This window comes from Serpula lacrymans, assembly GCF_000218685.1.
Source record: "Serpula lacrymans var. lacrymans S7.9 unplaced genomic scaffold SERLAscaffold_1, whole genome shotgun sequence".
NCBI classification, from domain to species: Eukaryota; Fungi; Basidiomycota; class Agaricomycetes; order Boletales; family Serpulaceae; genus Serpula; species Serpula lacrymans.
In genome coordinates this window covers 4,537,595-4,558,865 of record NW_006763290.1, presented here as the reverse complement: position 1 = coordinate 4,558,865, position 21,271 = coordinate 4,537,595, and the positions used below count along the sequence as shown (strand labels likewise).

Here is a 21,271-nt window from a genome sequence, read left to right as displayed (position 1 = left end):
TCTGGTTGGTAAAAGTATATTGATCTCCCCTCTCAGAGACAAGAAAAAGGACAGCTGTTGTAATGGAAGAAGAGGATCTTTATGACTATGATGATAACCCAGTTACGCCACTAAACCCTCCTAGAAAAAGACAAGCCATGGACTCAGACTGTGAGGCAACGATAAACTATAACAAAAACAAAACCTGTCTCCTTCTGCACTTGCAGGGAGTAAGGGGTTTGATGAGCTTGAGGTCGACAGACGCTAGTGAATATAGCGAGTAGAGGACTTGAGAGGTAAGCTCAAGGGTTTTTGTTGAAGAGTAAAGCGGGTAAATTCAGTAATAGAAAACTAAGGAACTATACATAAATAGGTAAGGCTTTATATAGTGAACTGTTTGTCCCTCAGACCGAAAGGAGAATAAACGAAAAGTGGTCTGAGGAATAAATTGTCCAATAAGAAAAAGAGAGAACAACTATTGTACGACTTTAACTTGATTAATCAGCGGGTGAGAGATTTGTACTAATAATAGATGTTTGTTACGCGTGTTCAGGAACTGTATCCTCATGATGAGGTACGATCCTGATCAAAGTGTTTATTAGTATATCCAGGCCTTAATGGGGCTTGGAGCTGGTTGGCGAGATGCCTACTACCAGTCCCTACCCATTGTGCTGGCTGGCTGGGAGTGATACCCAGTCTCTTATCTGTGATATAAAGTGGTAACGATGGTTAAGAAAGCCTGTGAGGGCTATGAGAAGTAATATGGCAAATGATACCTCTAGCCCTAGAGCCAGAGGTGTAATGGGAAAAGCGTTCGAGAACCAAGACATAGAGAAGATAAGGAAATAATAAAATGGTCCTTACACAGACCATGATTCCAATGAGGATGTTTTTCAAAGGATCCTAACTCAGAAAGCACCTACAGGGGGAAATGATGAGTATTACTATTACAAGGATGAGGAGTCCAGAGCTGAAAGTAAGGGCTCATACGGGATCAAATTTCTTTTCCTTTTTTCTTCTTTTTTTTGAGATTTTCCTCCCTGGCCAAAGCCTTGCCGTTCTAGCGAAGACACAATTGTAAAGTTCCGCAACCCATCAATAAGATAGTACTCAGGCTAGGACACCATGTCATCAGCTATCAGCTGTACCGCCTATATGAACCCAGACACCAATTGTAACAACCAAGAGTTTGTTACTCTGGCGCACAACTAGAACCAACTATAGAGATGATGATGAGGGTGTAGTTACCCATTAGACTTCAACAAGTTAGTTGTGAGGATACAACAGGAGGACTTGCTGAGGAGTCTGTACATGTTGTACTATACAGTTGATAAAGCAGTGGCTGATGATGTCAGAGGGCGCAGCCCGTGTGACTAGCTCCACTACATGAGAGACTTGTAGCTAAAATAAGAAGAAGGGCAGTACAGCGCGAGAAAGAGGAGTTTGAACAAAAGGGAAAGTGCCGCATGGCACAATGTGAGAAGACTACAGTAAAAGGTTAAAGAGGAGAATGAAAATTAAAGGTCCAAAAATGTGTTATTGTAACACCAATCCTGCAACTTGTACGGTGGGAGATGATACTTGTGATTCAAAGGGGCAAGATGGTTTGAATGTTGTAGCTAATGACCAGCTAATGACGAGCCAACAGCAGATGTACTTGGCCCGTTTACAGATGTCAAAACTAGCTTCTATTGTTGTCGAATCAATTGCACACGCTACTCGGGCTATAGTGGAAGAACAAGTGCAATGCCCCAAACCAAGACCATACCACAACTTGGTCCTGACAGGCTATGGATGGGTCCGGGAATTGATAGATGGGCATCCTGATTGTATCAGGACGGAGCTTGGGGTGCGGCAGGAAGTTTTCTTGAAGTTGTTAGATTTATTGCAGGCCAATGGATACTCAGATTCAAAGCATGTGTTGATTGAAGAACAACTCGCCATTTTTCTGTACACTTGTGTGACAGGATTGTCCATCCGCCACATCACCAAACATTTCCAATGATCCAATGATACAGTCTCTAGGTACTTCAAGAGAATGCTTGAAGCTTTCACTTGCCCTAATATCTACAACATGTATGTACGTCTACCAGATGCCAATGCCCCTACGCCATTTGCCATCAGCAATAACCTGAAGCTTCGCCATTTTGCGGGTGCCATCGGTGCAATTGATGGCACCCATATTGTTTGCAGTCCTTCTGCCGCAGAACGTGCAGCCTCTTGCAATTGGAAGGGTTTAGTCACCCAGAACTTCTTGATGTGCTGTGACTTCGATATGAAGTTCATATACATGCTTAGCGGCTGGGAGGGGTCAGTTGCAGATGCCAGCCTGTTCCATGACGCTTGGACCCATGACCTGTACATCCCTCATCATCGCTACTATCTCGCTGATGCGGGATTTCCTTCATGTGATCAATTGCTGGTCCTCTACAGAGGTGTCCGCTATTATTTGGCCAAATATGCTCAGGGAAATTGCAGGTAATGTACAGCGTCTATTTACTATGTTACAGTAGACTAAAAATCATTTTTAAGACCTCAAAATCCTGAGGAATATTTTAATCTATGCCATGCATCTGCGCAAAATATTGTGGAGCAAATGTTTGGTGTATTGAAAGGCCAATTTGGGGTTTTGAGGGTCGCTATAGAGTACAACATGTCCATCCGAGCCAAGGTTCCACCTGCAGTCTGTATGCTGCACAATTTCATCAAGACCCACGATCCCTCTGACATCAACACTCCCAATGACATCAAGCTCCTCAACCCTACTCCTGAGGTCGACAATGGTGAGCTTTCTCACGTCCCACCAATGGAGGCAAACTGTACTGCCACCAATAATTGCCATGATTGGATTGCTCGCGCTATGTGGATTGATTATCAGCAGGAGCTAGGTAGAAGGGGCCTACTTTAGTTTAGATGTTTTTGCATCCTTACAATATGATTTGTTACCAAGAATGCATTCAGATTCAGTCAACAAAAGCAAAATGTTAGATTTGTTAAGAGACACACAGTACTACAAGATAACAAGATAAATGATACAACAAAAACACAGGTACACATTACAGTACACTAAAGTCCATCCACATTGTCTATCTTACTCCAGCTTTGAATTTACATATGCCTTGTGAAGTTCGTCGGATTCTGGGAGACTGCGGTACGTGTCCATGGCTATGACATAAATGTAATAACTTAACAGTACTGTCAACTCCCAGATATTTGTCATGTTGCATCATGAAGGTGATAGCGGCACGACAACGAGTATGGGCCGGCTGCATAGACAAGCTGCCTTGCAAGGTATCAGTTGCAGTAGGGGGAGTAATGGAGGTAGTGGCAATGGGCAGCACAGTGGTAGACGTGGTGGAGCAGTTTTCCACCCAAGCCGTTTGCGAAGGGGCAATAACTGGGGAGGCAGGTGGAGCAAGGCCGATGTTGAGTTTTGAGTTGAAGTCCTTGAAGATGGGGATGATTTCCCCCAACCGGTTGTTCAACCCACTGAGAGAATTGGCAGTGGTGTTGCGCGGGGCCTTGTTAGAGCCTCTGCTGCCATTGCCTGCACTTTTGGTGCGAGATATGATGGTAGCGCCATCCTCCGCGTCATCGTCTGAGAGTGTGGCATCTCATGCAGAGCGCTTGCTGCTGATAGTTGTTATAGATGAGGTGGTGGGAGCACAGATAGATGTTGGAGACTCAACACCACCAAGCCAGCTTTTTACGCCACCAGATGATTCAGGGCTGGTGGTGCTGGTATTCATTACAGAGGCACCGGTGTTAGGCTGATTAGAGGGAACATTGACGGAAGGTGGTAGTTTGGGGGCTTTGGGGACAGAATGCAGCCTTGAAATTCAAACTGTCCCCACCCTCTGTGCTGTTGGTGGTGATGAACTGGATAAGAGCCGATGTCTTTGCTTCACTTCAAATGACATTGTTGCTACTGTTATCTTGGGCGCCTGCGCCATTGCCTTCTTTAACATCCATTGCAACCTCGGTAAACATGTCCTGAGCAGGCTGGAGATTTTGATTCATCCTGGTAGAATGTCGCAGTCGTTTTGGTGAAGGAACTGGGACTAGGGTTGGGCTGGAGGCCCTGCATTTTTTTGCTCTAGACATAAGGTTGATGAAAGTATGATACCTACCCATTCATAACTTATGGGATGGATGCCTATCCGTCTCTCTGACGGCATTCCAGCATATTGTGGCTGAAAAAAACAAAAAATGTCAGGAAAAATAGAGTTCCCGTACGAGCCCTAAGCAATCATTATTTTTAGACAAAAATACTAATATTAAATTGTTACCCAAGATTCCAATGACGGGGGAAAAGATGGACTAATTCTGGATGAGCAAGTACGTCTCTAAATTAGTATCTTTTACATCCATAGAGCTAACAGCTTATATTAGCCCAATTTCAAACCCATTGTTGGGCAGGAAAAGGCTAAATCATTGGTGTACTCCTCTTCTTCTACTTTTTCCAGAAAATCTTCCATGCCTTCATCCAGGATGTTTTCAACTTTTACTTATATCTCAACACCTACGGCTGTCTCTTTACTGTCAAAAATTGGCAAAAGACGTAGAATCACCCTGGATATGTTTCCTAGTTCTTTTGTGGACCTTGCTACAGCTGGGCATGCTACAATGAGATTATACATTGCAGCTCAAGAGGGTTTTCCTCCCCCCACATCACACTTTGAGTTTACTTGGAACAGACTTATTGATGCCTCCCAATGTTGCAGATAATTACAAACCAAGCTTTAGAGGTTCAAAGTAATGAAGAAATCAAAACCATATTGATTGACTATGTACATATTTCCACCTCCAATAATGTTATACTAATCAAGTATCTTGTTGCTAGGTTTGGTCTGGTCTGCTGTTGCCCAGGTTTGAGGAGAAATTGTTGCCAAAGCCATTATCTAGGGATTGATGAAGACCAGATGAAGGATGAGGATTTTGGTATTGATTTTGAAGCTCTAGAGGATACTATCATTGCACAAGCTGCTTGATAGTATTGTAGTCACTCTCCTATTTACTGTTGCATATAGTACAATTGCTAGTACAAAATATGACTGCGCTGTTTTCATTTCATTATTTGCTAATTGAATGCAATATGTGCTATGAGTGCTTTGATTACTATAGGTACTATGGATGTTCTAATTGAAATAAGTGCTATGGCTACTCCAAGTGCCATTATAGTATTAGCATTACTATACCTATGTCTACTCTAAATGCCATCATAGTATTGACATTACCATAGGAGCTTCTTGGAACTATAGCCAACTATGAGATCACTATATAAGCACATTGTGCCTAAATAGATGATGGGGTTTCTCTTACAGCTATGATCACTATGACAGCTATTTTTGCAATTATAGTACTATAAGAGCCTATATAGCCAAAGTGTTTTTCCTGATGCATGTAAGCAGTCAGAACACACTCTCTCCTCTTGAGAACATTAAGTGCCAGAGTATGTGCACAAGTTGATCTCATAAGATCAGACAAAGTTGATTTAGAATGCTTAGCTGATGAAGAATACCTAGGTATGCTCCCCCCACTACCTTCCCCTGCAACATGCAACATCACAAGTGGGGGAGCAAGGAAGTTGAATTTATTGTTGCTTGAGCGCCAGAGATCCAAGTGAGGTACAAGCCCTTTTGGCCTTGCAAATGGCTGTCTCAATTTTCTCCACTTCTTCTTGCTACGTTGTATAGCACATAATACGTCAAGGAGGACTTGCAAAACTGAGGTATGGGTGGTAGGAGTCAACACAAAGAAGGGGGTAGGGCCAAGTTTGACAAATATTTCAGGAACAAATATTGCCGAATTGAAAAATGTGCTATGCAGTTGCTCAAGATAGGGGATCATAAACACAAAATAGTGTGAAATATGTCTGTTGAGAGAACTACGGAGGTTATCAGCCTTGCCAAACATTGTGAATTTATGATGAGCCGCATCAAGACGAGTAAACTTGTTGTCAAATTCAGGGTTGAGCCATTTTCTGATGACCTCTTGCTCCATGAATATTGCATCCCTAAATTGGCAGGGCTGCTCCAGTAACACACACATAGCTAGAATAATCTAATAGAAGACTATCAGGGCATTTGATTGACAAAACAGCCCCAGTAGCAAAATCAGATGAGTCGGTTTCTAGCCAAAACTCTTTGTCTAATTCCGGAAATGCTGATATAGGTGCTGTTGTAAATGCCTGTTTAAGCTTATCAAAAGCTTTGAGCCACCCCCTTTCCTTTAATGCTCGTGTAACACCACGGAGCAGGGGCTACCTTGTTGTGGTTTACTTTATTGTTAATAGGAGCGAAGGCACCCAAGTGACCTAAGCTCCAGAATCTTTATCACATAGTTTGTCGCCTACAGAGCACAACTATTAAATTTATGATAAAGAGATGCTGGCCAGCATTGGAGCTCTAGAGCACTGGCGGAGCTACTTAGAAGGTGCTAGGCACTAATTTGAAATTTGGACTAATCATAAAAATCTAGAGTATTTTATGACAGCCCAAGACTTGAACCAAAGACAGGCCCACTATGCGGTGTACTTGTCTAGGTTTAATTATAAATTAATTCACAAGCCAGGCACTTCTGTGGGGAAAGCGGACACTTTATCTAGAAGAGAGGATCATGCCAACGGCATTGAAGATGACAACAAAAGTGTCACCCTGACAGACCAATCCAGGGTTGCCAATGTTTGAATCGGGCAAGATTCCGATGTTCTAGAAGTCTTCAAGAAAGACATCTCCTCAGAAGAGAAGGTGCGCCTTGATGGCAATTTACATTATTTATGGGAAGACGGGCTCTTCCATTCCAAAAACAAAATCTATGTACCTGAGTCCGCAAGGATCAAGGCAATAGATAGACATCATGACACTCCAGTGGCTGGGCACCCTGGATGGCAATGAACAATGGAGTTGATCTCCAGAAACTACATGTGGCCTGGCATGGTCAAAGACGTACAGGAATATGTACATAAAATAATGTCTAAGATGTGCCATGGCCAGAAACTTGCATCAATGTAAGGGCTATTTATATTTTCTTATTTTCTTATCTTTTTGTTCCATGTCTTGGTTCTCAGATGCTTTCCCCATTACACCTCTGGCTCTAGGGCTAGAAGTATCCTTTGCTATCTTGCTTCTCATAGCCCTCACAGGCTTTCTTAACCATTATTACCACTTCATATTGCAGATCAGAGACTGAGTAGTACTCCCAGCTAGCCAGCACAATGGGTAAGGACTGGTGGTAGAGATCTCACCAACCAGCTCCAAGACCCATCAGTGCCTGGAGATATTAATAAACACTTTAGTCAGGATCGTACTGCATCATGAGGATACAGTTCCTGAATACACGTGACAATACTCGCTATTAGTACATTCTCTCACCTGCTGATTAATTCCTAGAAGTCATACAATAGTTATTCTTTTTCTTATTGGACAGTTTCATCCTCAGACCACTTTTCTTTTATTCTACTTCCGGTCTGAGAGATAGACAATTAGCTATAAAAACCCTACATACCCATGTATCATTTTTTAGCTTTATTACTTGAATAACCCGCTTCACTCCTCATCAAAAACCTTTGAGTTTACCATCAGTTCTCTACCTGCTATAATCTCTAGCACCTGTTGACCTCAAACTCATTGTGCCTTTTACTCCCTGCAAGCGCAGATGGAGATGGGTATTGTTTTTGTTATAGTTTAATGTTGCCTCACAATCAACTACCGGCAGGTAAGCTTATGCCAAATCCAATACCGGCTGGTCCCTGGCAGGACATATTGGTTGATTTCACAACAGATATACCCAAATCAAATGGGTATGATTCAGTAATGGTGGTAGTAGATTGCTTCTCCAAAGAAGTGATATTTATTCCCACAAACAAAACTATCACAGCCATAGGTATGGCAGACTTATTTAAAGATTTTGTATGGTCCATCCACGGGTTACCAGAAATGGTTATCTCCAATAGGGGATTCCAATTTGCTAGCAAATTTACGAAAGAACTTTGCCGGATGCTGGGCATCAAACCTAAGTTATGAATGGTGTTCCATCCGCAAATAGATGGATAAATGGAGAGGCTCAACCAAGAATTGAAGCAATAACTCCGTATATTTATTAATAACAGACAGATGGATTGGGCCAAGTGGCTAAAGATAGCCCAGTTCTCATACAATATCATACAGTCGTCAGCTACAGGAAAAGCAATATTCAAGGTCACAAGGTTGTACCTCCCCAGAATAGGTGTAGAACCTGGCAAAAGCAAAAATGAGGCTGCTAGGAACATGGCTAAAGACATGAAGTCTGTCTTAGACAAAACACGCAAGACATTATTCAAAACTGCAGAACAGATGAAAGACATGGCAGAGCGTAGATGCTCTAAGGCTTCTGACTACAAGGTCGGCAACCTGCTCTAGTTAGACACTAACCACTTAGAAATAAAAGATTGGCAGTCTAGAAAACTGACCGAGAAGTGGATCAGTCTTTACAGGATTAAGGAAGTGAAACCCAATGCGGTGGAGCTAGAACTCCCAAAAGGAATGAGGGTAGTACCAACAGTCAATATTAGCCGTGTCAAACCCTACAAAGAGCCGCTTCCGGGACAGTGCATAGATTGGCCCGGACCAGTTGTAGTCACCCCGGAAGGTAAAGAAGAATTTGAAGTGAAACAGGTGGTGGATGCACACTTGAAGCGTAGAAAATTTGAGTTCCTAGCCCTATGGAAGGGCTAAAGACACAAGACAAAATGTGGGAACCAGAAGCCCATCTGGAGAACTCCTGTGATGAATCCCTTGGCTCCTAGGAAGCTTAGAGGCATAGATTCCACCCTTTTTAATTCCCTTTTTCAACCTATGCCTGAAAATTTAGCTACCACCTCTGTTATCTGGTCGAGCCTAGAAGTCGAGCCTTAGAGGGGGGTAGTGTTACGATACACAATTTTCCGACCTTTAAATTTCATTCTCCTCTTTAACTTTCTTCTGTAGTTTTCAAACACTGTGCCATGCGGCACTTTCCATTTTGTTTAAACTCCACCTTCTCGCGCTGTGCTGCCTTTCTGTATTTTAGCTACAAGTATCTCACACAGTGGAGCTGGTCACAGGGGCTGTGCCCCATGACATCATCAGCCACTGCCTTCATCAAGTGTATACACTGTGGGGATTGACTTATAATAGCTAGACTTGCAGTGTGATCTTATAGTGATTTTTTTGTAAAAATATACCAATTATATATTAGCAAAATATGAAGCAAAATATTAAAATATAATCCCTAATATCATTTGCCTGTCCTCACAGCTTTGAGTCTGGAATTTTTAGTAAAATCATTGTACTACTATCTCATATATTATATAGAATATATCTACAAAATGATCATGCTCAAGGCAGGCAACATAAAGAGAATATTTTGTAGATAATATTTATAAAATTATCCAAGGATCCACTCTAAATTACATTATCATTGATCCTAAGCATTTATAATGAAACATTTCAAACTCATATCTTCCTTATATTCAACCCTTATCCACAGCATTTTTTTGAAATTATTTCTAATTATCTTCCAGACTATTTTCATCCTTGAACTGCAGCTTTGATTCACAATCAAAGCTGCACTCCAATGATGAACATGTCACATGTGACGTAATTCCTTATGTGACTATTTTCCTTACATTTGATTGAATCCTGCCAGCTGAGTTGTTCTGAATCTTATCTAAATGTTTGTTGCCATTACACCATCATTATAATGCCCAGTGAAAAGTCACAAATGTAAATATCTAGAAATACCTTGGAATATATAGAAATTGATGAAAATATCTGTAAAAATCATCAAAGATCAGAAACATTTGAGTAAGCCAAATCTCCAGGTATTTTAAGATTTGTCTTGTAGAAATTGGACAAACCACATTTAAAAAAAGAGAGAAAATTTGGAAATCTGGAACATCCAGATATTTGGTGTTATCTGCAGAATTCCAGTTGCATCTTCAACCACTCAAAATAGCATTGAAAAAGCAGAAAAAATATTGAATTTTCTGTAAGCTATAAAAATGTGTAGGTATCACTAGAAAATGTAAAATGAGAGCTACAAAGTACTGCAAAAAAACTCGAAAATAATGCCTAAAAATGTAACACAAGGAATCTCTTCAATCCATCATGGAAGCTGCTAGTTTCTAGATGTATAGTCAGTAAACAAAATATAGATAGTAAATCAATATGTGTACCTTCTATTCTGACCTCTCTGTATAAACCTGGAATGAGATCAGAACAATATTAGGCTAGAGAGAGAACAAATAAACCTGTTTTCTGTACACCGCCAATTTGTTCCAATACTGCATGAATTGTCACTGGTGCCATCAAGCTGGATTGTTTGCATGCCATTTGATAGCACAGAGATTTCTTTGAAAATTGATTAGAAATAATTGCTGGGGGGATCAAAAGTTGATGTTGGCGTGAAAGCCTTTAAATTTGTTGGCACTATTCATTTGCTAGGTGGTTTTAGTAGTGGGGGAATAATTGGTACCAGTGGTGTACATGAGGACACCTCACCACAGCTGCTTGTGGTTTTGTAATGACCAAGAGTTAGTCACTCTGGCGCACACAAGAACACACTATAAAGGTAGTGATGAGGGAGTGGTTACCCCTTAAGCTGCAGAGAGTTTGTTGGTATACAATAGGAGGACTCGCTGAGGAGTCTCCTTGATCTATTGGGGTATTTATATTAATACAGAGTGTTTGTACCTATGTACTGTACAGTTGATAAAAGCAGTGGCTGATGATGTCAGAGGGCACAGCCCGTGTGACCAGCTCCACTGCGTGAGAGAGTTTGTGTCTAAAAGAAGAATGAAGGCAGCGCTGCACGAGAAGGTGGAGTTAGAACGAAAAAGGAAAGTGCCGCATGGCATGGAGTGTGAACTATAGTAAAAAGGTTAAAGTGGAGAATGAAAATTAAAGGAAAGGTCCGAAAATTGTGTTATTGTAACAGGTTTGGCAATTGGGAACTACCAAAGCTGGAATGAGGGAGTCAATGTGAAGATTTGAGGTGATGGTAGGGAACAGGGTGACGGTAGAACCATTGGTGGTATATATGACAGTATACTGGTATGATAACGCATATAGCTAATGATTACTATATTAATCCACACTTACTATGACTGATTTTTGCTAAGTCCATTTTGCTGAATTCATCTTACTGATACTCCACATATCTGTTTGAGTCTGTAAAAATATGCAAGTAAACAAGAAAGCGACAATAAATATATTATGTGCAACACCAATCTTGATTATGGAACTTATGCAGCATTCCTTACATGCCAATGAGTCACTTGATCACTAATTTCCGTGATATGTTGTCATTTGTCTATATATTTCTATTTCAAGCTTTTTCCACATTTTAGATTGCAACTTTTCACTGGGCACCATAATAATGGTATAATGGCAACAAACATTTAGATAAGATTCAGAACAACTCAGCTGGCAGGATTCAATCAAATGTAAGGAAAATAGTCACATAAGGAATTACGTCACATGTGACATGTTCATCATTGGAGTGCAGCTTTGATTGTGAATCAAAGCTGCAGTTCAAGGATGAAAATAGTCTGGAAGATAATTAGAAATAATTTCAGAAAAATGCTGTGGATAAGGGTTGAATATAAGGAAGATATGAGTTTGAAATGTTTCATTATAAATGCTTAGGATCAATGATAATGTAATTTAGAGTGGATCCTTGGATAATTTTATAAATATTATCTACAAAATATTCTCTTTATGTTGCCTGCCTTGAGCATGATCATTTTGTAGATATATTCTATATAATATATGAGATAGTAGTACAATGATTTTACTAAAAATTCCAGACTCAAAGCTGTGAGGACAGGCAAATGATATTAGGGATTATATTTTAATATTTTGCTTCATATTTTGCTTATATATAATTGGTATATTTTTACAAAAAAATCACTATAAGATCACACTGCAAGTCTAGCTATTATAAGTCAATCCCCACAGTGATAGTACACATGTACAAACAACATGGTGACTTGGCATTTGTATATGAATTGGTTGTTCAGGAATTCCTTAGAGGACAGCTGGGTGAAACTGAGATTATGCACAAGCATTTAGTAAACTGAATAAACAACAACAAAATAACAAGATACCTGTAGTGCACCAGCAGCAACAGTAACCATTATGCCATGTTCATCATACAGGGGTGGTTCAATATATGTACTGGGTGTACACATGGACTTTTGTCAAGGGTAGTCTTTGCCCATAATATGGTCGTTGACTATGTGATGCTGATAAATTGATCAACAATCAACACAAAAAAGATATCCTGATGCACACTCTCTTGATTTAGGTCCATATTGTGAACTGGCAATTCCTGGTTTATATGACTATCTAAAAATGCCTTGCTAGCACAGAGGTTTGGGAATTCTTGTTGAGGTACCCAATATTGAAGCACATTCCAATCTAAGGAGGCACTGATGCCATTATTGCAGTCCTGAAGTGCCAAGGCATGTTTGAAATCAGTCTGAGCATCAACCAACGTAATATCCAAATCAGCTGAAAGACACTGATCAATACAGGTTGTGCAATATAAATCATAAGTTTGCTATAACTTGGGCTGCTATTGGCGGTCATCCCTGAAGTAGCCCGCCCGACCAAGTTGAGCATTTGACCCTGAACTTGAAAGCCATTAGTATAGGGAGTAGCAAATCCATGGATAGTGCAAGACTCTGTTGAACGGACAATATATCCTGGATTTAAACCAGGTCTACAGGCCATGCCACCGGCCTGAGATTGGTGGGAGTCAAAGTGACATTGATGCCAACGCCTGCCAACGCTGGGCTTTACAACAGAATCTGGTTCCATTTGGGTGGTAATAGACTGCGTTGGCCAACCTGGCTCAGATCTCTGAGCTGCAACAATGTTTATGTCCCAACTTCACTGGCACAGCCAAACCTGAATCAGAGTATTGCAACCTTGCTGGCAGGATAATTTGAAGGCATAACCTGTGAGAGAGATTCAGCGACGTCAGTGAATAAGTTTTCCGTCCATTATCATGATGTGGTCCCACTGTCTCGCTAGAATCATAGCTGTAACCCTTACCAAACTTTATAATTCAATTTTTGACACCAAACTTTGCACTGCGGGAATACAGCCTGTTTACCTGACACTGAATACATAAAGGGTTGGCGGATAACATTTTGCTGCAGCACGGGCAATTTGTAGATGTTCGCAAATTTTTTTGTGGAACCGAGTGACAATGATTGGATGTTAGCCCACCTGAGCAAATGTCACGGTTGTGGGGCATGGACCTTATCAAATGCTGCTCAGTCGGCTAGCTCTACAAGACTCAATGATCAGATACTGCCAGGCACTAGAACTTCACTAGAATGGTCAAATGCAGACCTGCATTAGCGCGGCCTGGTAAAAGCCACCCAAGCGAGCGGCTCCTCTTTGATCACAATGTCCCAGAGTTTTGAATAACCACCATGATAACTCACAATTGTTGTCTGATTAAATCCATTGCAGCTATATAAGAAGGTGAGTCCATTATTTTCATGTTGTCGTAACACAAACAATCACCTTGTGATTCAATTAATCATTGGCAACCAAATGTATCCTCAGGATGTTGAGAGTTACTTGGAAGACGCACACCTGCAGCACCTGGAGTGCCCAAATATTGCTGAATCTTTCTTCCAACGCTGCAGCTTTTGCTAGGGCAGCAAACTTGTTTCATTCTTTGCAACACCAGCCTTCAGAAATGGTGTCCCATCAGTTTGCTTGGTTCCAATTGTGAGTACTGTTTAATATTACATCAGTTGTGCTCTAAAATATGTACTGTTGTTGTTGTTTAGGATGGGCATTATTATAGGGCTAACAGCGCCCTTCCTCGCACAGAACCAGTGTTGCTCCAGGTGCAGGTGTTTGCAGAAGCAAAAGTCTGCTGCTGATGGCTTAAGTGGTGGGTGCTTGTAGTTTTTTCTGGGTGTACCGAGTTAATGTTAAACCACAGATTATGAGAAGGTTGTTGCCTTGAATTAACTGACCATACCAATAACAAACTCTTACAGACTCAAAATGAAGCCCTGCACAAGGAACTAAACTACATACATAGTCAGATAATCACTTATAGGGAGGGGGCTCACATGTGGGAAGTCTGTTGGGCTGAAGAGCTCGTCAATGTGCTCTCATTCAGTGTTACATTTCAGAGGAAGACCTAGGTAAATGCACGCCATCTTCTCAGGAAGATCTCACTTAGCATCCATTCTCGAGTTTCACATTTCTCTATTAGTTCTCTGATGCTATCTTCAATGACTGGAATTTTGAGTCCTCAGGCTCGTAACAGTGATAACAGAATTAAGCGCACACAACAAGAACATGCCACTAGCCCGTATTGAGCGTTGTCACAGTGATGGTGTCCCCTCTGCACTACACCCTACCAAAGAAGTAGCTCAAGCTCAGACCACACAATCTGGTGTTATGCCTGTTGTGAATCAACTTACAGTGAATTCCAAAATGGATCATTGTCAGCACCCAACATGGGTAGCTATTGCCAACACAGCAGCAGCATTTTTTGCACCTAACACCCAGGGCCTTGTCCCAGGTCAAACTGTGACAGGAAAGGAGGTACATCATTAGTAAAAATCTATTCCGTCAACAGTATGCTCACCAATCATCTGCCTGTCTTTTCTTTTGACCTAGTTGACTTTCAAGAATGTCAAATATTTGGAACTCCACAGTATTTTAGAAAAGAAAGGATACACTTCCAATCAGGTATGAATCTATTGTCAGGGATTTTCACTGTGAACTTATCAGGTATAAATAGGTACTCTTGGGACGATATCTCAAAGATTTTGATTATATTTGGTCCACCCTCTCCTATACACAAGACACCCACTAAAAATCTGCACAACTGTTTTCTAAAAGCCATGGGGGTGCAGGACGCAAGTGCGGGAACAGATAACATATCCAACCCTATGTCCGTGTGGGATGTAAGCACGGCTGAAAGCTTCAAGATACAGAGCAACAAGACCAGTAACAACAGGCCAAAGGGCAAATATGTACCGGATATTGGTATTGAACACCCTCAGATTGGCCTTATATTCCCAGTAGAGACCTGCTTTACCCAGACCTTAAACAGTGCCCAAGCCCGCATTGCAAATTATACGTTAATTCCATCTGTTGTAGGAGCGATGATCATAGACATTAAAGAACACAGATATGCGTCACCTACATCCAATCATGCTATTGCTCGAGCTTTTTCCCTTCTGTCATGCGAACAATAGTTCACCACTTATAAGGAACATAGTTGCTCTGATCCATTACTTGGGTACAACTACAAGTGGGTGGGCCACTTCATGTGTAATATCAAAGTCTACGTTAAAGATTGGAAAATGACAGTATGTACTGCAGTATAGTGGTAGAATCTGGTTGATGCTGAAGGATACCGCAGGCAGGTCAGCTGTTACCACAGGAGAGAAACTTAGCGGCTGTGAACGAGGCATTGCAGGAGGCTTGGCATGCTATGGTAGACAAGGTCTACCCTGGGTTGGTGTTAGTACTGTTCTCAGTGAACTGGCAGTTTGTTTGAAGCTCTCAAGAAGGGTGTCATTATAAACACCTATCTTTGCTATACGACTTGGTATACTGAGCACAAGAGAAGCAGAAACAAGGGTGATAATACTGAAAGCGGTGGCCTGGGAACTGATGCAGCAGGCAATAGTAGCAGGGACAATGTGAATGATGGTGGTCAATCTGTCCACAAACACCACGGTTAGGACTATACTACCTCAAGATCCTGATACTAGCCTGGGTTCAAGCTAATGTTGTGCAATTACCGTGCTATCTGTATGTTTTTCTTGACTTTGTGTTCCTTATGAATTGTGGAGTTGTATTTTGGTGTGTAGCCCTATTATGAAACTATGTTGTATAGTTGGAATCAGTACTGTAAGGCCGTCAATATTATCAATATGTGCTAGTATATAGAAGTGTCCTGTGCAGATATTGAATCAAATCACACTCAACTTGGCATGAAGAGCCGAGATTTCCAAATCTGGTATATGAACTCACTCAGAGCACGCGGCAGAGCTGCTGGTGCACATGCCAGTTGTCAACATTCAATGTTGCCTTATTTTACTGATTTTGAAATTGCTGGATTGCTTGTTTTACGTTCATCTGGTGTGTAGTGGTCAGAGTGGTAAGGATACTGGTTTGATACTCAGGCTTGTACTGTGATTTTTCTTACCCCGACTTGGCAGGTTTTAATTCATGTTACCACTCTGGCAAGTCGGGCCAGCTTGAGTCAACACCTTGGCAATTCAGAAGATTCAACTTGCGAATCAAAATAACACCAATTCATGAATTCATCTGCATCAACTTTCATTTTTATAATTCTGGTTCTCATTTATAGCCACATCTCAATGGTGCTGAAATGTGGTTATCTGTGTGATCAAACATTCAAAGACCAACAAGGATTGAACAGGCATCAGCACTCCTGTCCGATATACAAAGATTCACAAGTTGATGCAGTCGCAAGGCGAAGGTCCTAGGCAAAAAAATCAAGAGTTAGATTGTCCACTTTTTGTGGAGAGCAGACTCAGGCTGCAATTGTTAGTGATGGTGCCTCTGACCAGGAAAAAGTGGACAGTGTTCTGCGGTATGTCATATTCTCTATTTCTTTCCATGATGTCTGATTGATTGCTAATCAATTTCTGTAAGGACAAGGTATGAGAACAATGACCAGTTGATGTACAATCTTGAGAAACCCCAGGATTTTGATATCCAGATGGGATCACCTCCCATATCTCCAACTACTGCTTTGCAAAGTGAAACTCAAGATATATCCCAGATATCACAATTGGAAGTTCCCGTGGTAGGCTCTACCTGTTTTCCATCTACGCATATTGACAGGCCAAAAGTTTTGTACAAGGTGATTGTAATCCTAATAGATGCCCAGATTACATTCCCGAAGGAACAGTCCCAATTTCTACCAAAGTGTCAACAGCTCACAGAGTCATGCTGTATGTTCGAGACTCTTTTTGGACTGCTGCCAATATATTTGGCCTTGGTTGAGATTACAGTAGCAGGCCTTCTTATGATCCCAAGCACAACATATGTCCTGAAGATCTCTGGCAGGCAAAGTATCGGAATATGATGGCAAATATTAACGCTGTTCAGGACACGCCAAATCCTTTCACCTCTCCCTATTCAAACGGATCTGGCAACCTCCCTTCTGTGGCCCCAAACAATGTGTTCACAATGAGCCCTACACATCTGATTCTTGGATTCAAGCACAAGAAGCCCTTAACAAACAGCCTCCAGAGCCCGGCTGCAAGCTAGAGCAGGTCATAGTGGTGTTCATGTTCTGGTTGGATGTGACACATCTAACTTCCTTTGGATCAGTTGGAGCTTGGCCTGTGTACATGTACTTTGGGACTCTATCTAAGTATGTTTGTGCAAAACCGATGTCGGGGGTGTGTCACCATTTAGCTTACATACCTTCAGTAGGCTAATTTCTTGCATCTTTTTGGCCGTTTTTTGCCAACAAGGAAAAGAGCCGTGCTAAAGAGAATGACCATGAGAAGATGGAAAAAGATGAGGAATCCGGTGCTAATGAGAAAAAAATGAGTTTGCATACATATAAGTTCCATTCTCTAGGAGACTACGCCAGGACTATCCGTCTATTTAACATGACAGACTCTTATAGCACACAGATAGTTAAGTTTTCTTACTTTTCTCGATACTATGGATCTGATTACAATTTGTAGGGTGAACTTGCTCATTGTCTAGTCAAAAAATTATATGATCGCACAAACAAAACTCAGCTCCTTAAGTCTTTGTCAGTTCAAAAACACCGCTACAACAGGATGTCCTGAAATGAAGAACCTGTTGCAGATACATCAATGTTGCAGCAAGATAATTTGAGCTCAGATCCTGATGAGTCTGATGAACAAGTCAATCTACCTATTGGACTACATCACCATGTCTCAGTGTCTCAGCATAAGCCTCAAGACCTGCATGGATTTTTGTGTAACTTTGCAGAAGATGATCACCTATTAGGCCATTTATTGAACTTTGAATATGATGGTGACTGTTACAACCAAGAGTTAGTTACTCTGGCGCACACAAGAACACACTATAAGGGTAGTGAATGGGGAGTGGTTACCCCTTGGGCTGCAGAGAGTTTGTTGGTTAACAACAGGAGGACTCGCTGAGGAGTCTCCTGGATCTATTGGGGTATATATACTAATACAGAGTGTTTGTACTTATGTACTGTACAGTTGATAAAGTCAGTGGCTGATGATGCCATGGGGCCTAGCCCGCATGACCAGCTCCACTGTGTGAGAGAGTTGTATCTAAAAATAAGAAGAAGGCAATGCGGCGCAAGAAAAAGGAGTTTGAACAAAAGGGGAAGTGCCGCGTGGCACCATGTGTGAAAGCTAAAGTATACAAGGTTAAAGCGGAGAATGAAAATGAAGGAAAGGTCCGAAAATTGTGTTATTGTAACAGTGACAAGTGTAAGTTTTCACCCGAACAGCGGAATCACCTGCAGATTCTCAACAATTGCATGCACCCAGCCAAGACTATGCGAGTTTATTATACCACTTACAATGGTTTGGTGGTGTCCCCAACCACCAATCTGGCTTTAAGGTAGCCCGTTTACCAAAAATTGGCTTTGTTCGACAAAACAACAGGCATGTTGCACCATTCAGCTTCCTGGATCCTTCTGTGGTAGTGCGTGCTTGTCAGCTAATTCCAGCTTTTGTGGATGGCCATACATTGTCCTTACTTAGAGAAGGATCTTCAGCTAGTTGATACAGGGGGAGCTCAATGACTGGACTGCCTACTACATTAATATGTATGTGCATTGGTTCTGTTTGCTAGCCTTTGTCTCACTATGTGTTAGATTTTGCAACAGGAATATATTTATGCAGTATCTAGGGAATGGTGTTGGACACATGGGCAACTCCGTCAAGCACCACCCTTCTGGAGCTTATGGACCTCAAAAACAACTTCCAGGTTTGCACAAAAATGAAGAAGAAGAACGCACATACTGCGATCAAGGCTATTATAAGGAGGCTATTAAAGAGGGCACAGACAAGTATAATGGCGGCAAAAGTAAAGACAAAGAATATGACGAAGATGAGGATGGTGATGGTGATGGTGATGGTCAAGAGGAGGAGGAGGATGACAATGATGAGGATGGGGATGGAGATGGAGACAAAGAGGAGGATGCTGGCAGTTTTGATGTTGGCTTTGACAATTTGTGATTCACTAACCACATATTATATAGTTCTTGTATTTCATTTTGTAGATGTCTGTAGTAGCTTTGATTGTATTATACATTATAAATAGCCTATACAAATTTAAGGGGTATTATTATGGATCTGCCTTCTTGAAATCTGGCCTCATACTGTGTTCTTGTGGTACTGTCCTCTCTCTGCTCATGTACACTTTTACAGCAATGATACAACTCATTGACATCTAACTAATTTTCCTGTCTGAAGGAATAACTTGCATCACCTGGACATGCAACTATATTGTCGATACAATTGGTCTATAATTAACAAGAACTTACTGTCTGTACTGAAAGTTCACGACAATTTGATATCTGATTGTATGCCAAATACAACTAGTTTGCGGATGGACATATATTACTGCTAAGACTAAATATTAACATCACCTTGATATGTAACTACGTCCTTGATACAACTGCATCCTACTTAGCCGTATTTTATTGCTTGCTTTGAAGGACTATGACATTTTGATACTTGATTGTATGTTGATTACAGCTGGCTTACGGATAGTTAGAAGATACTACCAAGACTGAAGATAAATACCATCTTGATAAGTAATTGTATTCTTCATACAACCAGTTTATGTGCAACTAGAATTTATTGTCTATGCTAAAAATTCATCTCACTTTGATATTTGATTATATGCTTGTTGGAAAGAACTTACAAGTTTCTGGAATTTATTACCTACGATGAAAGTCTGCATTATTTTGGCATAGATTTATGTTCCTATATACCAGTTGCTCAACCCCAGTGAAAAGTTATTCTGTATAATTAGTTATAAATCTATATAAATAAATATAATTGTGCATAAATCTATATGAAAAATCATGAATGTGTCCGGTAATGTCCGAACACAGGCCTATCATTGCATGACATCAGTGCACTCACAATCGTATATCTCAATACATGTGTTCGAGTGCTCGACACAACTTGAGTTAACTCTGCTTCCATCTCATAACACAAGACACGCTAACTCAGTGAGTTGTTTACTTTTGTTGATAATATGATATCATTTATAGCTTTCTGTTGACTTTGAGAGATTTCAAACAACACTCTGGATCTTTCTCTCTGAACTACATCCTGCATATTTGTTTCTTGTTGCTGCTGTAAGTACTTCCCACCATTGTATGTGCATAAATATACTCAACCATAATCTTTTCAGCAACATTCACACGCTTGGCTGTATGCGCTGTAAGGTATTATGTACATCTATGCTACTACTACTGCTGTTCACAGCTGTACTCTTTTTAGGTCCAATGTTCACGCACTTGGCTATATGCAGTGTAAGATATGTATCTGTTCCGTTTCACATATACTATGCTAATACACTCATTAAATTCTCACTTTACTCTCGCTGCTGCACATCAACCTGTTGGGTAAAAGAAGTGGTGGGTTGTATACTCTTTAGATTGTTCTGACGCTGTGTTATTTTATATTGAAACAAATAGAATTATATTGATATTCTCGAATTTTTACCCTGAGATGTGCTACAACAAATTCTATATGATTCTATATGATTCTAATACTATGAAGAATCTCTATTGAATTATATCAAAAAATATGTGAATACTGCCAAATTTCTATATAATTCAATACAGGCTGATACAATTCTATATATGTCGATATTTGATTCCAAAGTCAGCTAACCTGTTAGTTTTTTGCATTGATGCGTCATTTGCACGAATTATACAGATTTATATAGAACGACTTTTCACTGGGGCTCAACAGCCACAATGTTTTGCTCAGATATACAAATGAAGAAATGTCATAACATGCTCAAACTCTTTCGCTTATGGACAGTCCACATTTGTATCTATACAATCTGTAAACAAAGAACAATGATATTTAAAACTTTCTAACCTCGAGTGAAAGACATCCAAACACAACGAAAGTTGCGAAAAGAAAGCATTGAAGATGGAAACGATGATAGTTGTTTGGAACAGAACAGAACGGAATGCAAGGCCAAACTTACGTACAGTCCGGTAAAAGATGAGATGGACATTTTGATGATTGAAACCT

At 40.7% G+C, this 21,271-nt stretch overlaps 4 protein-coding genes across 4 annotated transcripts; 3 read left to right on the top strand and 1 right to left on the bottom strand.

Annotated features, from left to right (window-relative positions):
* Positions 1-3,065: 3,065 nt before the first annotated feature.
* Positions 3,066-3,999, bottom strand: SERLADRAFT_432538 (uncharacterized protein; the record flags this gene model as incomplete). Its single annotated transcript, XM_007312708.1, has 3 exons — positions 3,066-3,577; positions 3,647-3,790; positions 3,909-3,999. The coding sequence occupies 3 exons, from the start codon at positions 3,997-3,999 to the stop codon at positions 3,066-3,068; spliced, it is 747 nt and encodes a 248-aa protein (XP_007312770.1).
* Positions 4,000-8,066: 4,067 nt separating this feature from the next.
* SERLADRAFT_344264 (uncharacterized protein) lies at positions 8,067-8,378 on the top strand (the record flags this gene model as incomplete). Its single annotated transcript, XM_007312707.1, has 1 exon — positions 8,067-8,378. A coding segment is annotated over one exon (312 nt), but the record flags the coding sequence as incomplete, so codon positions are not given.
* Positions 8,379-13,581: 5,203 nt separating this feature from the next.
* SERLADRAFT_404861 (uncharacterized protein) lies at positions 13,582-15,733 on the top strand (the record flags this gene model as incomplete). The annotated part of the gene is made up of 7 exons (XM_007312706.1): positions 13,582-13,748; positions 14,291-14,582; positions 14,658-14,729; positions 14,807-15,123; positions 15,265-15,355; positions 15,409-15,509; positions 15,538-15,733. 7 exons carry the CDS (start codon positions 13,582-13,584, stop codon positions 15,731-15,733), a joined length of 1,236 nt encoding a protein of 411 aa, XP_007312768.1.
* A 3,052-nt stretch (positions 15,734-18,785) lies between these two features.
* SERLADRAFT_404860 (uncharacterized protein) lies at positions 18,786-19,225 on the top strand (the record flags this gene model as incomplete). Its single annotated transcript, XM_007312705.1, has 2 exons — positions 18,786-18,813; positions 18,897-19,225. 2 exons carry the CDS (start codon positions 18,786-18,788, stop codon positions 19,223-19,225), a joined length of 357 nt encoding a protein of 118 aa, XP_007312767.1.
* Between the last annotated feature and the right edge of the window lie 2,046 nt (positions 19,226-21,271).